The 18,601-nt window shown below is 42.5% G+C and overlaps 1 protein-coding gene across 1 annotated transcript in view; it reads right to left on the bottom strand.

Moving 5' to 3' along the window:
* Window positions 1-83: 83 nt before the first annotated feature.
* The window catches only part of VPS54 (VPS54 subunit of GARP complex), a 49,116-nt gene continuing 30,598 nt past the window's right edge, over window positions 84-18,601 (bottom strand). The window contains exons 14-24 of the mRNA XM_082757923.1: window positions 17,523-17,652; window positions 16,898-17,079; window positions 16,038-16,150; window positions 14,636-14,699; window positions 12,779-12,884; window positions 9,532-9,619; window positions 7,820-7,941; window positions 7,628-7,708; window positions 4,194-4,301; window positions 3,211-3,305; window positions 84-1,241 (exon numbers count right to left, since the gene is read on the bottom strand). Of these exons, the coding sequence (XP_082614049.1) occupies window positions 1,136-1,241; window positions 3,211-3,305; window positions 4,194-4,301; window positions 7,628-7,708; window positions 7,820-7,941; window positions 9,532-9,619; window positions 12,779-12,884; window positions 14,636-14,699; window positions 16,038-16,150; window positions 16,898-17,079; window positions 17,523-17,652 (1,195 nt within the window). The 3' untranslated portion in view covers window positions 84-1,135. The remainder of the gene's footprint in view (window positions 1,242-3,210; window positions 3,306-4,193; window positions 4,302-7,627; window positions 7,709-7,819; window positions 7,942-9,531; window positions 9,620-12,778; window positions 12,885-14,635; window positions 14,700-16,037; window positions 16,151-16,897; window positions 17,080-17,522; window positions 17,653-18,601) is intronic.

Genomic DNA, 18,601 nt, shown 5'->3' with positions numbered 1-18,601 from the left:
ATTTTGACTGACAATTAATGACATCTGTTATGCTAACAGATAAGCATGCCTGTCTGAAGAAACCATAGGCGCGCACACACTGGAGACCATTCCATCATACATAATCAGCACAGGGTTAGGCACTCAGACTATGCTTAGGTAAAGAGGTGTGAGGTGAAATACACAGGCACTTTTACTTAGTACTGGCAGCATCCAGTCTTAAAAGGTAGTATTTAAAAAAAAAAAACCTCTTAAATTAATTTCAGTTGCACCTTCTTTAACAGTACAACCCTTTATAAGCAGCCTAAAAACTTTAAAACGCCTCCTGGCCCATTTTCTGTGTCCTATTCTGTCTCTATTTAGTGAAAAACCAAACAACTCAGCACAGTACTTACCCTGGTGTAAGTGGCGGTGGGGTAGCTGCAGGAAGCCATCTGCACACCAGCCTTTTTACTAACTTCAGGTTCCACGAGAAGCCCGCTGTTATTTTGTCGTTGCTAATGATTACGAGTTCACAACTCTATCCTCTAGTAATGGCTTCAGTGAACAGGCAGTTTATTAGAAAATCGTATCTTCAGGTGGCAGTTTAGAGCCCAGCTGTGAGAAATACCCTGAAACAGGACTGCTTCCTAACAAATCTGAATCCTATATGCAAGCAATCAAAAGACATTTATTTATATAAAGTTCTGTAAAAAAATAAATTTTAGAACAGCATAGTTTCATAGAGAAAAACATTTTCTACAGAGTTCCAACTGCAAGATTCTTATATTGTACCATCATTAAATAAGGTGGGACACCATGTGAATTTCATTGCACTAGAAGAAATGCAAAGCATCTTTTTAATATAAAGATATACAGAGCATTCTAGACAACTACAGCTGTGTTACAGCTATGTGTTCTTTTGGATTTGGTCCAAAGAAACCTGAGTCTGTTTCCAGAGAGAATGAAAAACATTGCACAGACAGCTGATCACTTGTTTCTTGCTGAAGGACACTGAAAAGATCACTCCCTGCAGCTCACTCTGAGTCTAGTTTCCCCGACTATCAATAGTGTCCTTTCTTGGACTCTGTTCTTAAGTATTCACCTCACAGTCGTCACGCTTCTTAGAAGAAAGTCGGTCTGTTGTCAGAGCCAAGTGACTGCTCCCAGTGGATTATCACCTCTTCTGCTCCCAAATTTCAGCCATGTTCAGGTCTAAGTTGTTAAGGCCTTTCAGCGCTTGAAGGTTTCCAGTGTAAAAAGCTACATCTGACGTAACCAGTCTGCATTGAAACACAGGATAAGATTAGCATCTGAATGTATCAACTCCAGCTCAAATATTTAGAAAAGGCCACCAGAGGTTATTTATGAATCAAACAATTACTGTGACGCATGTTCAAATACTATGACCAGGTTAGGTATGAAAAACATCAGCCCAAAACTCAATGGGATTGGCGTTTTTCTTACAATGGTGATAGTACACAAGCTGTGATTCCTGCTAGATGTAAAACCAGTTATTGGGGAAAGGAGATAAAGTTCAGCAGGAATTAGGCACCCAAAACTTCTATCCTCTTGCTGTAATCCCAGGCTTATCTTGACTTAAAATTGATTCCATCGCAACTTAGAACACTAATTATTGCAATATTAGCTTCTGTATTCTGAATATAGAAAAATATTCATAATAATAGAAAATAATAATAATTTTAGATACTAGAAAAGCAACCAAACAGCTATACTGAGTGTTTACAACACTTATATCCAGAGTTAAAATCCATTACACTGTTGAAACGTATCGTGGGATCACACAAACATGACCACAGTGTTTTTGGTTAGGAAAGAGCAAGATGTAGGAGTGAAAGCTGTATTTTCACAGGTGAAAGATAACCAAGATTCACAGATCTGGATTTTTACTATTGTTACAGAAACAAGCAGGTTAAAATGGGATGAGAAACAGAAAGCTGTGCTAAAAACTAGGTCAGTAAAGACTGCTGGAACAGCAGCAAGTGAAATGCAGTGTTTGATATTTTCCTTCTCAAAAGGCCCCAGCTACATATTTGGAGAGATGTGTGCTCTAAAGGAAGCAACTGCTGCCATAAAAGATGCAGGCTTGGGGCATCACTACTTCCAGCTGGAGGTGAGGGACCCTTCTGACAGGGAGGATGACCCTGCTGGGAAACACAGGGCTGCTAAAGGGATCCTTTTAGGCCCTCCAACTACAGACATTGACCAAAACCAAAAGCAGCAGCACGCAGACAGCACAGCACAGCTCAGGATTACGCAAGAAGCACAAGATTAAACACTCCACAAAGCACCCTGGGTGCTCGAGTTTGGGCTGTGCAGCCTCGCTCTACGCAGTAAACTCGCTGGCTTACATCTGTTATCTATAACTACACCATGAGTACAAAACAGCATTTCACAGAGACTCACATAGAGGACAAGGATGAATAAGCTTAACCAGGACAAGAAAGAATAAATTGGGACAGGAACAAAATTCTTCTTTCCAGCAACATTTAAGAACATTTATAAAACCTCCTTCTCTGGCTTTTTCAACCTAAGACAAGGCTTTCTTGCAGGTGGGTAGGCTGACTGAGTTCCACTCCTGCTTCACCACAAGTAAGGGTCATTAAGCAGCCTTTTATTTCAGGGCACAATTTGCCTTAAAACAGAGACTAAGCCACAAGAGGCTGCACGCTTCCTCCTGAGGTGACCAGGCAGCATCAGGCACCCACCCCTGAGAAGTGCCGCTGACCAGTTGTGGCGAGAGAAGGTTGTACTGGGACAGGAAAGGGCAACGTGCTCGCAGAGCTTATCTCCAGTTCAAATCTCTACTTCTGCCACAAAAACAATTGCTGTGTAGAAGCTACCCGACGCACAGATGAAATGCCACTTTTTCTTATTTTCCTCTGCTAGCACCATGAGTCATCATCCACATTTTAACACTGCTTCCAGGATCACTCAATTCTTGCAAGTTAAAATGTGGCTGCTGCTGTCACACCGAAGGGGAAAAAGCAATTCACAAACTGAGGAGCCCTACACAAGTCTCAGAGCAGGCCTCCAGTAAGACAGTGCCCAACTCCCCAGCCTGTTAGCAAGCTGATTGCATTCCGATGGTGATGTCCCTTATCATAAGAAGGCTCCAAACAAATCCATAAAAAAATATGGGAGTGTGGCTGCATTCTGCTTTCCAAACTTCTTACAGAGGACAATGTCCACCCATTTAAATTAAGCGGTAGAAGAAGTGCTCAAACTCACCCATTCTGAGGTCCTCCGTCATTGACTACATTTAGGTGGGCCAGCTGCCTCTTCAGATGAAGTTTGTAGCTTGCGTTAATTCTTAAAAACAACATCTGGAAGAAACCAAAGAATCGGGAATAAGGAACCATCCCCATGCTTGCATCATTGCCTACAGAGAAGAAATACCTTGCAAATAACTAAAATCACACTCACCTGTTTTATTCATGCAATCCGTGTGATTTTCCCTCAATACATCACCTACAGGACAGTATAAACTTGCCTTATCTGTTACATGTTGCACTTAGAGACACACCCTTTTAAACATGACCTTTTTCTTCCCTGTTCCTCTGGATCATCTGGCAACTTGTATTCAGGCTAGAAGACAACGTATCTTTTTCCTGAACTACAACCACTTACAGTCTTTTTTCCATGAGGAAGTACAAAAACTGTTTGAAGGGAACATTTAATTTAGTGTAAAAAGAGAACCTACAGCTCAGCACATTCAGTGACTATCGGCCCTTCCTACCCTTAGATTTACAACTCTGCAGCAGACTCAACTGCAGCAAAATACTAGAAAAGCCTATCTGGTACAATTTGGCCACAAAATACGTTTAGGGACCTTCAGAACCCACTGTGTTTGAGCAGTGTTACAGAAGAATTCCCCCAAAGGGCTGTCTTTGAGCCCTGAAGTGCTGCCATTTGCATACAATTTCAGCACTAATGTCTGAATTGAAGATCCACCTCTCTAGACATGAAACCACAGCTCCAAATGCTGGAACCAGTTAATTTTGTGTGTCTCATTGTTCTTGCTGCACATTCAAATGTTTATTTCGGTTCAGACCAAGCTGTCTACATGACTGCTGCCAACCCCTCTCATGTGTGGGTTTTGCAAAAACCTGGTATTTCCCCCCCGTTCACAGATAAAGCAGAAGTCTCTCTGTTACACAGTGAATGTGCGTTTGCAAAGGAGGTGTTACATGAATCTCAAAAATGACATTCACCTGAGTTTGTTCCTCGGGAAGGAGATCATATATAGCTTCGTGCATCTTTGCCATTTGCTTGCAGATATTCCTGAAGCACGCTGAAGGAACAGGAGCTTTCACTTCATACTGGAAATAAAAACAAAAGCCCTTACTCCTTTCTGCCACGGCTCACTGGTTCTCACAGGGAAGTTTCCATGGGCCACCTAAAGCCCCGTGTTGCTGCTAACGGTGTCGTGGACCAAGGCTCATTTAGCACACCACAAATGAAAGCAGTCACTGGGCACGATCTGTGGCTCCCAAAACATCGTACAATCTTTTATCACTTCCTGCTTTCTAAACAGTCGCATTCAAAGCGCTACGAAAGCTGAGAATTTCCCAACTTCATCTGCTCATCTTGGTTAGTTTTAATTGCTTCTCCTCGCTTATTATTTTTTGTTGGTTTCCATTACCCTATGAATTACAGATGCGGACAGAATAATCACTGCAGTGGCTGAAGAGATGCACGCCATGTGCCCTGCTAGCTGGCCCACTCCACTCTTCTTTGGATTTATATTCTCGCCAGGATCCCTGACAGAAACGATTATACCTCTGAAGAATATGCCCCCCAGAACTTCACCAGAGGAGACTGCTTCTCTAAGATTGCATGCATACAAATTTCTGAAGGAACGAGGGAAGAAAAGCATAAAATGCAAGGTGCTGACAACTCAGTGTGGGCCAAGAAGCTAACGCAAACTGCTGCAGGAATATCTGGGAAAGCAAAGTAGGAAACTTCTTTTCTCTAACAGCGCCCGAGATCTGAGAAACGAGGCATGGAAACCACCAGAAGGCGAGCGATTTGCTGCAAAGGGAACAAAACTCTTACGTCCCCACCCTGGAAAGGGAAAATCTGAATGTGAGCTTAGTTTTTCCAGGTACTTCTATCCCAGCAGCAGCAGCGAAGCCAGCTCTTCTTCATCTCCTGGGGGAGAGGCTGTGCTAGTGGGGGCCTGGGTTAAACACCCGTGGGTCTGCCTCTCTGAGGAGGGCGATCCTTCCCCACACAGGCTTGCACAACTCAGCGCAAGGCCTGACTCATGCTCACTAATAATTTACCAGCACATAGGAGGAGATGCTCTCTCGTATGCTAGGCTGAATTGTGAAAGAGAACAAAGCTTGCCCAAGTGGGGGAGAAAAAAGGAGCAGGGAGTTCTGAGAAAGCCTTTAAGGAAAAGCCAAACCAATAACTAATAGGAGAAGTAGCAGAAAGGTGGTACTTAGTGCTCCAGGAGCCCTGCTCCCTGCGTGGACAACCACAGAGCGCCCGGGATTGTGCCTCAAGACGTGAGTTAGGCAACAAACGATTTACGATTTACCAGCGTGGTGTAAAGCCAGAGGGAACTGGCAAGCCGCAGCTAAGGCTCTTGCATGACTACAGACAAACTCCTCATGATGACAGGGAAAAAGCTACAGCACCAGAAAGAAACATGAGCTCCAGCCCTGCATGTAGCTGGCCATTTTTATCTCCCGCTAAGGTCAGCAGCGTGTAACGCCACGAGGGATCAGACAAAAATTCACTGCTCTTCTTTCCAACCAGTCACAAGACAGCAAGCTGCAAGAGAAGCGAAGAACCCCACCTGTTTTGTTTTTTCCATGAACGTTTATCCCTTTCTAAAAGCCTATGCCTTTTAAAACTGTTAATTATAGCTGTTACACATCCCTGTTCTCTCTTTACGCCGGTGCCAAAGCCACCAGAGGGATGCCGGGAGCTGGCTGCACACCGGTACAGCTCCCTGCAGAGCACCCGGCCTCGTGGTGGTGGGGTGGCAGAGCACAGCTCCTGCTCTGCAGGGCTTGGGAAGGCAGAAATCAGTTTCCTGCGCTGCCCAAGCACTGCCTGCAGTGCTAGGACTTTATTACTGCAGGAACAAGAGGAGCCAAATTATGGGATATGTTAGGAAGGGAGGCAAACCAACACATGGCCTCCTCTTCTGTACTCTGTGGGTTGCATTCCTATGAGCCAGGCGCTCTCACTCAAGCCTTTAGGACCTTTATAGAACAGGAATATTCTCCGTTTGTATCTCCTGCCAGCTCACAAGAGGTGAGCAGGCTGCAAAGATGGAAGGACAGTAGGGGATAGATGCTCACTCACTACCATCGGGAACAAAAAGCGTGTTCATGATCTGCTGTGGGCTAACTTGTTTAGTATCGATGACCAACATTCCTGCATTTGTATTTTACTTTCACAAGGAGTAACAAAAAGTGATCAAAAAGCCATGCACAGAACTGCTATTTACAAACTTCAGAAAAGGGCATAAACATGTGTTCAAAATGTAAACACAACAGAGGGGAAAAAAAGTTCTTACTTAAATGTTTTGGATTTTTTCCCTACATTTAGGTGACGCTGCGGCTACAAGAAACACATGACAAGAAAAAGCACAGCACAGAACACACAACAAACACTAAAATAATAGAAACAGCAAGGAAGACAGAAATTCTGCCTGTTACAGCTGCCCCACTGCAGTGAAACCCCCTGCACACCAACCCGTGCCCAAGCACGGAGATGCTGCGATTCTCACAAGCTGCCACAAGGAAGAGGTTGGCCAAGGTCAATCAATCAAATCTGACGCTGAAGGATTAATCCTTTTCTCTCATGAAAGAGCTTTTTTTTTTTTTTTTTTTTTTTTTTTTTTTTTTAAGAGCATAAGAGCCAAAGCAAAGCACTAAGCTTTAAATGCTCACATGCTTTATCCAGCAGATCAGTGAACCCAACAGGCCCGTCCTGGGGCAGAGGCTCTTCCGTAGCCCCAAGGGGTGCAGCCTCCAGGTGAGTCAGTGACTGGAGCCTGCCCAGGGCCAACCTGTTGAGCTGACAGGCACTCATAAAACACTAAGAGAACCTAATGGCACAGCCATCAGCTCTGCTACGCAGCAGGAACTACTCAGCACAGACTTCTAGTCCCCAGGCTTGCAGCCCTATCAATGAGCAGATCCTTCCCTCAAGAAAATTTCCTCCTCAGCATTTTTTTTTGCTGTTTCCTCAGCTGCAGGAAATTACACGCACAGAGGCACCATCTGGAAATGCAGGAAAGGGGAACCAGCTCTTTGGGACAGGCAAGAGGCAGCAGCAGCAACCTGACTGCAGACGAGCTGTCAGGGATAAAACTGCCCAAGGCAGGAGAGCGCTTCAGCTCCTAAACACCAGAGCATCCACACCAGCCAAAGCACGCCCATTACTGATGAAGGAGTAAATCAACAATTTTTGGGGGTGAAGATGAATGACACCCATGTGGCAAGTGTTAGGACAAAATAAATTCCCCAGTACTGCACTAAACTGTGTATACAGAAAGTTCTAAGATGTTCAAACGACTCCTGATGAGGAAAGTTTAAGACTTCATTTGAAACATCCAGACTGTATACAGTGAGATCTCCAACTGCAATTTCCAGTGTGTATAATTATTTCTGTAAATCATTACCTTGGATAATAGTTTGTCAAACAAGCTATCCATTATGGCAACAAGCTTCGCTGAAATTTCAGCTATGTGGTCGTGATAATCCTGTAATGAAAGAGAATGGCTTTTATTTATTATCTAATGACATTCGTATTTTTCAGAGCACAACTGAGAGGCAGAACTTCCCGTTTAATTAGGAAACGCCAAAAGAATTACCTTTGTTATGTGGTCAAAATGCCTGAGCATGCTAAACTGCTTCGGCTGCAGTCGAGCTTCAAAATGAGCCCTGATAATAGGAATGTAGTGTACGATTAGCTGTAGGCAGCGTGAAGAAAGGGCTGTAAATCCAGAAGTGAGAGAGGAAAAGAAAAACAACAATTATTACACAAGAAGAGTCATTTGGTACAGACCGTGTCTGCTGTAACATGACTGAGATAGACCTAATGCCATTTAATATGCTTTAAAACAACCAAACAAGGTAACAAGGCAGGAGGTCAGCACTTTTTCCCCCTAGAAGACCCCACCCAGTGGAGACACCAGACGAGTACCTGGCAATTCACACCCAGATTCTGTAAGATATGGGATAAGGGACTGATTTTACAAGAGGCTTTAAGTGTCTGCTTGACATTTTGAGCCCTGAGCACATGCAGACATCAGAGAGATCTCACAAGACCTGACTCATCAGCTACCTAACCTCGGCAGCCACATTCTCAAGGCACCAACATTTCTCCCCCGACAGATGTACACAAACACACTGCCCTGCCAGCGCCGAGCTGCCCAGAGCCAGCTCCTGCCTGTGGTGCCGGCAGGATTCCCAAAACTGAGCTTCTCCTGAGCCAGCAGCAGGACATGCGGTGGTGCCAGCACGATCGCCAAGCCTTCTGGAGCAAGGTCCTGAACGCAGCTTCTTCTCTCTGCTCACCTGTGTCTGCTGCAACACCACAGCCCGTGGCTCCCTGGCCAGAAGCCTCTCAAACCACCCTCAAGCTCATCTCTTTTTAGAAGTTAAATGCAGTTTGGTAATCAGTACACCCTGAAACATGGGAACCGGGAGCTCGAACACCTGCTTTAACCCGCAGGTGAAGAGCCACCAAAGGCTCTTCATTTCAGTTTAAAACCGAGGGATCTGAAGCACCACGTCAGGCTGTTCTGCAGCGTGGAAGCCTACACCTAGCTCTCCCTGAAAAGGGCAGATAAAGCAGCCCAGGCAGCAAACTCTGCACTGCCAATTCAGCTAAATAGCTGCACCCTTCAAATGAGAGATTCTAAAGCCCAGAGTTTGGATTCAGCACACAGACACAGAGCCCTAATTTACCTGACTGCACTGAGCCATTCGACCACATAAAGACTGTTTGATTCAGAGCCACCCGCAGAAATCATTCTGCACATTACTGACACGCACTTATAACCCACAGGAGCAGCATTTGGACACTGCGTTACAAAACACAGCACCACAGGGCAGATGGGACAGCACAGCTCAGCAAAACACACGGCGAGACTGGCGTTTGGCTGGATTCCTCTACCTACATACCTCCAGTCTCAAGGCTGAAATGCTGAGCAGCTCCCAAACATGCCAAAGCCACCACTGAAAAAAGTAACTACGCCTTCCCACAGGCAAAACATTTTCATGGAAAAACTTACTAGCCTGTTTATTTCCTTCTCACAACAGAGAAGAGCTTTGTATTTGTGAAGCAAAGCAGTAGACAGCAAAGGAATTTGATGGATTTTAGTGCACCCCTTGAACAGACAACTCATTACCCTTTATATTTGTTTTACCTTCTAACAAGGAAGGTTTTATCACTGCCTGTGCTCCACACACAGCACCACAACACAAGAATAGCTTATCCTAAATGTTTAGTGGTTGATTTGTTTGTTTTTTAAACAGACAGGAATACAAGATTTGACACTTCAAATACAGAAATCCTTACCCAGATTCTTTGTAGTGATTGTTTTCAAGCCAACAACTTGCAACGCGCCAGCTCCAAGCACCAGTTGGCAGCTTCTAGAGTTGAAATACTACAAGACCAAAAAAAAGATAATGAAAAGGTATGCTGACTCTGTAAGAACGACACATAGCCACAGTTTAGAAATACTATCATTAGAATTGTGCAAGGTTAAACAGATGATTACAAAATAAACAAAGGCACTACCAGGGTTTTACATACTCATACTACAGACGAGTCCATGACTATTAACTAGTAAGACAAAAGGAACTTTTTATTTAAGCCAATTTCAGCAGTCACTGGCCTGTAGTATTTTTTTTTGACTCAGCTTAGGCTAAAGCACTCAAGGCAGTGCTTCATGAAATGGAAGTAGAAATAATGTTATTAAAAATACAGTTAGCTAGTCAGTGACTTCAATCCGGGGACTAATTTCTGCTTTTGTATGAGACCTTTGGGTGAGGTTTCTCTGAGTCTAGAAATAGAGTATTAAGTCAGAGGTGCTGCAGACTAGCTACGTTCAGCCTTACTTTGAAGGCACTACACTAGCAGCTTTGTACTAGAAATCTAAAAAAATGTTCTTCTGAAACCAGGGCCTTGGACAAAGTGAAGGGTAAAAATCTCACCAGTTTTGCTAAGTAGAGTGGAGGGAGTAGAAGTGTTAATACCAGAACGGAAAATATCAAAAGGACTCGTTTCTAACTTTGGCTCCAGACTTTTCACACTGTTCACGTTACAGGAAGCTTGAAAAAAAACAAACTCACTGCTGCTGAAGTAGCCAAATTTGTGTTTATAACACTACAGAGTGCTGAGATCTACGAAATGATGCACAGAAGTCTTGAAGCAACATCAAAAAACAAAGCTACAAGAATTCCAGGTATAATGGATGACTTTTGACTTGATCTTCCTAACTCAGCTCCAGCAGAAAGAAGTAATTAAATGCACACAGGCCAACGAGGTCTCTGGAACGTTAAGGATGTGCTAAGAGGAACTGTCAGTCTTATTCTGGAATTCTGCTCTCCCACGCAAGACCCAAAATACTCTAGGCCAGGTTGGGTGATGCAGCAGTGATGAAGGAACTGTTGCTGTTGTCCCTGAGCCCTGTGCTAAATGGACAGGAGTTCCAGGGCTCGTGTTTGAGCAGAACTGAGACACTGGGGTGGAAATCAGGAGGTTAAACCTAAAGAGATGGCACCTTTTCTTGTACTATTTTCAAGCTATTGCCTGAAACTAGTCACCAAACTCAGGACCGCAGGGGATGTGCTGTGAGCAGCAGATGTGCACCTGCTCTGGGCTGCTAGAGTAGCGAGTCGAGGGCAAAAAAAGCAACCCAGACCTAGTGCTCACAGCTGAAACTGAGCTACACGTGGTCCCTGAGCCGACAAGGGGCATAATCTACTCTGCTCTCAGTCAGAAGTCAGGATCTGAAACTGTCTGACATTCGCTTCATCCCCTCCTCCTGAAAAGCAGGACCTTTTCTTATGCCTCCTGGTGGACTTCAGAAGCAGATCCACTGAGCAGACATCCTACACAGCCTAAGCTCCTCTGAGGTATTTAGCTTAGGTTAGCGCCAGCTCATCAACTGTGTGGCAGACCATTAGAAGCATGTTACATAAAGGATGATAGATGCTTGCACTCTCCCCCTGCCTTTCAGGGATATTGCTAACTTACCGGATGGCCTGTTGCAGACAAAGCAGCAAGGAAGTAGCGTGTCTGAAACATCAAAAGAGCAATACCCCCTCCTTGTGTCTGCTTGGAGGAAAGCATTTCCACATTCTGGAACCACGGCTGCAAACCTTCTCTTGTCTGCGCCAGGTAAACTCCAGTAACAATGGTTGTGTTTTTGATGAAACACAGGTGTTGTTTCACTCGGGTTACAGCCACAGCTCAAATTTCATCATCTGGGAACCACTTCACAGCTTCCAATCACAATACAGACTAACTCTTGTTACATTTGTCATGCAATTATCACACAAAGTACAGCAACTTGCAAGGACACCTTTAAGGAACTCTTATTTTGCCCAAAACATAAAAAAAATGCACTTTTGTTTTGGTTCTTGTCATCTTTCTGATGGTCACCTCGCTGCCACAGAGACAGGAACTACAACAACTGAACTGCACATGCTATTTGGGTACCAAGGAATAAAACATGACTAATTCATGCAGAGCTCTAACGAGATATGGTAGGGAGAAAGACATAACACAGAGATGCAGATCTGGCCAAGTCTGAGGCAGCTGCTGCTGTTCTGCCTGCCTGCAAAAAGGTGCTGCAAGTCCTGTGTGAAGCAGTAGCTTGAGAACAAGGTGGAAAGAGAAGGATCCCAGTCCCAAACTAGCTTGATTCTCCTTGGGTGGTACTTATAAAGGGGAAGGTTTGCAGATGAAGCTGAGTGACGACTTCAGGAAGGAGTGTGCCTGTGTCTGGATATTCAGATAGGAACTACTAGCCAAAAGGAAGATTATTTAAAGGACTCTCTCCCCAGGTATGTTCCCTCCACAGCCCCTTTATGTAAAACCTACTTTTGCAGAGTATAATCTGTTGGTCTTTTATCAATTATGCTTATGTTCAGAACTCTAAAACCTGGTATAACCTTTGTGAGCAAAGACATCAGTGAAAAACTTGAACTGAATTAACCGGTGAGCTATGGATATATAAGAAAGGTTTCAGAAGCACTCACGTGCTCCTTTTATTCTTGTTTACTTGTATCACCTTGCAGTATCTGCGTTGTATCAGCTTTCATCTTCTCTAGAGAGAAACAGATTAATAAAGGGCCTGGTCTTTCATCATCTTTGCATTTTACAACAGCAGCTTCATCCTATACTATTTTTCATGCTTCTACTGACCATATTTCTACCGACTTGTAGAAATCAAGGGAATAGGTTCCTTCCTGAATACAGATACATCTCAGTGACATCTGGAATCAAATCACTTCTCTGTCAGTAGCATTAATCCTACATTCACCCCGAAGGACAGGCAGCTATGACAAACACTACTAGATGGGATTTCAAACATCCCAGGTGACCAAAAGGAAGGACGGCCTTCCCGACACAAGAAATTGCATCTTCAATTCCCTTAACTTAAAAACTTACCTTACAACACAACAACAAATGCATAGTTTCTAGATAATTTGTATCATCTATATCAAGTCATAAAAGCGTGTGAAACATTAGTGTAAGATATATTTGCTGCCCTGAATATCCTCGACAAGTACAGACCGTATGCTTGGAGTCATACCTTCAGTAAATCAGACAGGCGGGTAAGCATGTCAGTGGTGATGGAAGGAATGTTATCCACACACTGGCAGTACTCAAGGATTATTCTTATTAACAGCAATACTGTCCTGCAAGAGAGGAAACAGCCAAATACGTTATCTCAGTGAACACAGGATATCACAAAATTACAAACAGGCCAGTCATGCTGATAGAAAGCTACCTAATGCTGGAGGCTACAGCATTAAATAAACCCAGTAACTGATCTGAGGTAAAAACTTAACATAAAAAACATAGATAAAGAATACCCGTTTCAGAGGGTGGTGTGTGGATAAAGCACTTAATGTATACGAGAGAAAACCTCTGATACTTATCAGCATAACTTCTTAATCTCCAAAAATAACTATTGTGGAACTAGAAGCCTCTGTGCAGATGTTAGCTGGGGAAAAAGTCTAAAGCTCCTTTCTTGTAACACTCCATAGTTCTGGCCAACTTTGAGCAGGTATAATTCAGAGCCTGTAGACAACAGCCACTGAAAAGGATGCAACGGGTGCTGAGGAGTCAAAAAGAAAGAAGGCAGCTATCAAGGAACAGCACCAAATATTTAAAGATGCTGAGTACCTGTAATTTCCCATGAATTCAGTGGGGACCAGAGAATTTGGGAGGTACTGCATGGAATTAGGAAGACTCCACGCAGAGCAAGTACACTCCCTTGAATTCAAATGCAGAGAAGACAAGAAAACTGAGGCCAGATCAAATTTCAGAGTAGATATTCTAACACTTCTAAATATAAATTCACTTTCTTCTTTTAGGCAGCAGGGTATGGAAAGAAGCAGAACAATTACTGAGAATAAGCACCTGAAGAATTCTGGGGGGGAACATCGAGCCTTTTTTTGGTGAATGTTTTTGATTTAATACAATGAAAATGTACGTAATAGTGTGTGGAACAGTATTTGTATCGCTGTGAAGCTGACAATAGGTTTGTGGAGCTAAAAATAAAGTTTCAAACAAGCAGAGATGAATTTTCTAATATATAGTCTATTAAGTATATTTTTATCCTTCAGAGTGTGTTCAAATGCTCCTACTTGACCTGAAATGCTCTTTTGCAGTGATATCTGTAGGCTGGCACTGAAGTTCTGAGCCATCAGCTTCTGTTTCTAATTGAACAACGGCACATCATCATGAAACAACGACAGCTGGTCAAAGACATTATGTAAATCAGCACTTTTCGGTTTAAGTTTGGGGTAAATTGATGTTAGGACTCTGGGGAGTGAGATCTTCCTGCTTTTACTCCCTCTCCAAAAACACTTTCATGTATATTTAATGCTTAAGCCTCTCAGTCTTCGGAAACACAGAATGCTTTTGAATGAAAGAAGTGTTTCAGTATTATGTATTTTAAAATCTCTCTGATATGGCCAGTTTTAAACTATTTTCAAACGTAAAGCAATCAGGATATCACGAAATAAGGAGTGCAGCTTCTGAGATAGCCCATATCTTATTTCTTATTCTGAGTAAGATAAGCAATTGTTCAGTAGTGGACTACCGTATTTTGCCAGAGATAACCTATACTGTAAGAAATAAAAACAATATTCTATGAAGATAAATCTGTATTTTCATGAGTAAGTGTCTTCATGAAATAATTGCTAAAAATCAAATGAAACCGTAAGTTCAGTCCAGTCATTCAGAGAATAAAAAGCATTTTAATATACAGAAGAGCTTGCAATGCTGTGTAACTGGTCAGGAGCTAAAAAAGAAACTAATCTGTGCAAGAAAAGGTTTTCTTTCTATTTAAATGAGATTGCTAAAGTTATTAGTATTTATCACAATTCTACTTAAAAACACTTGCCAAATAACCCACTGCTAAGAGAAAAATGCATCTTACCCAACTGTTGCATATTTTTGTCCTTCAACAATAAGAAACTCAGTTGGCTTTCTCTCTTCAGTAGCTAAAACATTTATCAGAAAGGAAAAAGATGAGTTAAACTAAAAAGAAGCACAAAAAAATGCTAATTTCTAGAAACCAAGCGTTCCCCAGCCCAAGTTTGAAAACAATGAATAAATCTTTGGAATATGTCTTTATTTAAAAAAGTGTCACCCTTCATAATTAATGTAAGTAACCTTGCTGGTTGTATCTGCTAGAATACAGATGGGATTTTAGATGAAAAAAAAACCAAAGTCCCACAGTCATTATGGATTTAGAAACTTCAAATGCAGCAGGTTAGAAATACAAGAAAAAAAGCAGAAGCCACTAGGTTTTCTACTGTGCATTCTCTAATGATTTGCTGTGTATATTAATATTTTAGCTTCAAACTACTACTTCCCTCAGTAGCTCTTAGTGATGCAGTTTTTCATGCTAAATTTGATGCCTCCAGTTTTCTATCTGCTTGAAGGAAGCAGCAAAAGCTTCTTCTAAGACGAATGGCAGATGAGCATCTTTTGGTATTGTGCTCCATGATTTGGGTGAGTATTGCCTCATCTCACCCTCCATCTCTGCTGTGCTCCTTTTGGGGGAGCAGGGAGGGTTTCCACACCATGACAGTACTATAGTTTCCTCCTCTTTATCTCTTGCCATTTTCCTTCCCCTCTGTGTATATTTTCTTCGTGTTCTAGCTGTTCACACACATTTATCACTGCAATATTGGATGAGAACACCCACAAGGTAAAAATGCATTATGCAGTCCCATTTTGCGCACGGGGAAATGAGGCACAAGGAGGAAAAAAAAGTGACTTCTCTGAGGTCAAATGAGGTTTCTGTGGCGAGGTAAATAATTGAATGTACATAAGTTTTCACTTCCACGAGCAGCCACGTAGCATGCTGCCTTTCACTGGAACAACTGGGAGATGAAGCTGTGGAAGAAGAGCTAGCACTGTTCTACACAAAAGGGACTGAGCACATGCACGTGCTACTCAGTCCCTTGCAGCATTTCAGCAGTATGTTCTGGGGGAAAGACTAAATTTCTGCATGGACTGGAAGCCTCTACAATGTGAATACTACTATAAAAAAGTAGCTCTCTTCCTGGGCTAACATTTAAATAGATTAAAAAAATAAATAAATGTTAAGTCGGCCCAAGTTTCAACACCATTGATAGGAAAAACAAACAAACAAACAAAAAAAACCACCAGTATCAATTTCCTTCCTTTTAGATTCTGCCCACAGAACCCAGAAAGCAAACACAGATCAGGAGTGACACAGTGACTTCAGAATATGTCCATCAACATTAACCAGCACCATTTGTTGATAACATGTTTAAATTCGAGTAATGGTAGAACTGCACGATACATACCTGTTGTTTTTTTTTCAGGGAGAGAAATTCTGCCATCTGACACAGAATCGACAAGATCCTGAAACTCAGCAGGAACTTCAGCCTGTTTCCAGCGCTCATTGTCCAAGAGTAGGCTGGTTGAAAAGACAAAAGAAAGGAGGCTTAGAAAAGGAAATACCTTGTTGTGACACCTCTCTTGCCTGTACTGCTGTGGAACCAAAGATACAGTAATTTAAAAAAAAAAGCCAGTGGTCCAAAATGTTACATTATTAATCCTTATTAGAAAGAGGTGCAGTAGCAAACGAGAAAAACACCCTCCTTGGCCTAGAGATCTAACAATTCATTCATTCATGCTATCAGAGGACAAAGGACCCTTCTAGGGAGTAAAGATTCTCATGAGATCAGTGCCACTGAAATAATGTAGAAATACCAAAACTTTAAGAACTTACGATGGATGACAGCAAAAAGGACTTGATGTGTATTACTGGAAAGGCTATTTCCCAAGTGTGTTTTTTTTTGTGTGTGTGTGTTTCTTATTATTTTTAATGTTTTTAAAAACAGTTGGGAGTGAAACTATACTGGAGTTACTAACCGCTGAGATGGGACATTTCAGCCCTTCAAGATCACTTTGGAGTTCTCCCTGTAGCTACTAACTGCCTTTATTTAAATAATCATAGAACAATCCACTTTGAAGAAACTGTTATAAAAACTGTCAAAATCTAAAACCATTGAAAACAACTGCGTTTTAGAACAGTGTTCCACACTGCCCCCACTTCTGCTAAGTACAACTGAATTACAAGCGTTCCAGGCAACAGAAGATCTGTGTTTGCATGGGAATGATAAAATTCAAGTAAGAAGATGAAGGCTTTCTACCCAGATACCTTAGCTTTGTCTTTCTCTCCTCGTGGAACCTATTCACAAATTTATTGGCTTGGCTCTGAAGTGCTCCTCGCAAGGACATGCTTTTTCTGCCGCAGATCTGCTCAGTGTCTAGGATGAAGCCTTCCATCAACCGAGAAAGAGCAACGAACTCATTGGAATTCAGCTTCTCTAGGAAGCCACCCTAAATGCAAAGAAAATCCTTGTAAGGAGACTTAGCACCACAAACATTCAGAGAAGCCATGAAACAATTAGTCAGCATGTCTGAGGGCTGCTAGTATTTTAAGAGGGGCATTATTTAACTCTAAATGAAAGGCTGACTGATAGCAAGCAGCTATCTCGTCACAGATATGCATTCTCTGCATGGAACTTCAAAGACAGCAAGTCAGAATATTAGAAAGGGAGAACAAAAAGTAGCAGAAACCCACATTGCCTTGCATTGACATGGTATGTTAATGCCTGTGTGCTCTGGGCTTTAATTAACATCAGGCGCCTGTGACAGTGGGAACAGTGAGTTAATTTCAATTGAGAAAGCCATTTCAGAAGTCTCACTCATTAAGCCACTAACTCGGAGTAACTGCTCATTAAGGATGAGACACCGACTGTGGTCTGGTCTGAGCCCCTTACCTTTGCTCTTGCCATGAGGAACTTGACTGAACGATCATGGCAGATATCAGAAGCGTTATAAAGCAGCTCTTGAATATTGTTTGCCAGCCTGCCCAGTTCCAGTTCAGTTAGCTTCATGTCGTCGCTGATCCTACAAACGACAGAGCCATTTGCTTGAGCATCAATTTATAAAAAACAGTATTTCTGCTCACAGTTTGAAGGAGGAAAGAACCTTGCAGCAGCTGTCAAACACACAGTCAGTTAATCACCAAAGTCACGTTGCGCAGATGGGACCATCCAAGCTGCTGTCAACGTCACGTCAGTCCCCGTGACAAGCAAATGCACAACTGCACTGTCCTTAGATTTTGTTTTAATTCCATATCTTAATTGCTGCTAGTTGAGATAAAAAAGCACGCAACCAGTATTAATACAGTAAATAGTAATGTTTACTGAACTAATCTTTAAGTGTTACTCCTGTAATATTTGAGTATCACAGCATTTTTCTTCCAGTGAAAGTATAAGGTCTGCCACAGATACTCTGCACCTATTTTGCTAGCTTTTTAGCTTTCAGGCTCCTAAGTCTCTGTTCTTTAAAATAATCTTGTGGCTTGTCTGCTGTTTTGAAGCTAGGCGAACGGCAGAGCCATGCCATGTGCTAACTAGTTAAGATAACAATCTTTTGGTCTAGTCTGGCTGTTCAAGTGCTGACAGTGCGAGAGGAGGGAGAAAACCTGGGATGCTACAGCACAGCAACAGGGCTAACGTTGCCATAATTACCTAAGTTTATTAGCCCTCTCTGTATGTGGAGCAGAGGTACAAGGAAAACCAGAAAAGGGATGAAACAAGTTCATTTTGGAACAGTTTCACACCAACCTCAGACGCTCTGTCTGGATGGTCTGTTTTTAGCCAACTTGGCTAACTGCTCCGGGCCATTTGGGATCCAACTCCTTCCTGCTTCCTTGCTCCTCACCGTAACCCCCTGGACTCCTCACTGTGGTATTTTTTCACAGCATAGGATGAGTGTTTGGATATACTCTGGCCTGGATCTCTTTTAAACACAACATATTTATTTTATATTCTCATTCAGCCAGCATTGTGAT

This window comes from Aythya marila (genome assembly GCF_965140915.1).
Source record: "Aythya marila genome assembly, chromosome: 3".
In the NCBI taxonomy this organism is placed as follows: Eukaryota; Metazoa; Chordata; class Aves; order Anseriformes; family Anatidae; genus Aythya; species Aythya marila.
This window is presented reverse-complemented; position numbering and strand designations above follow the sequence as displayed.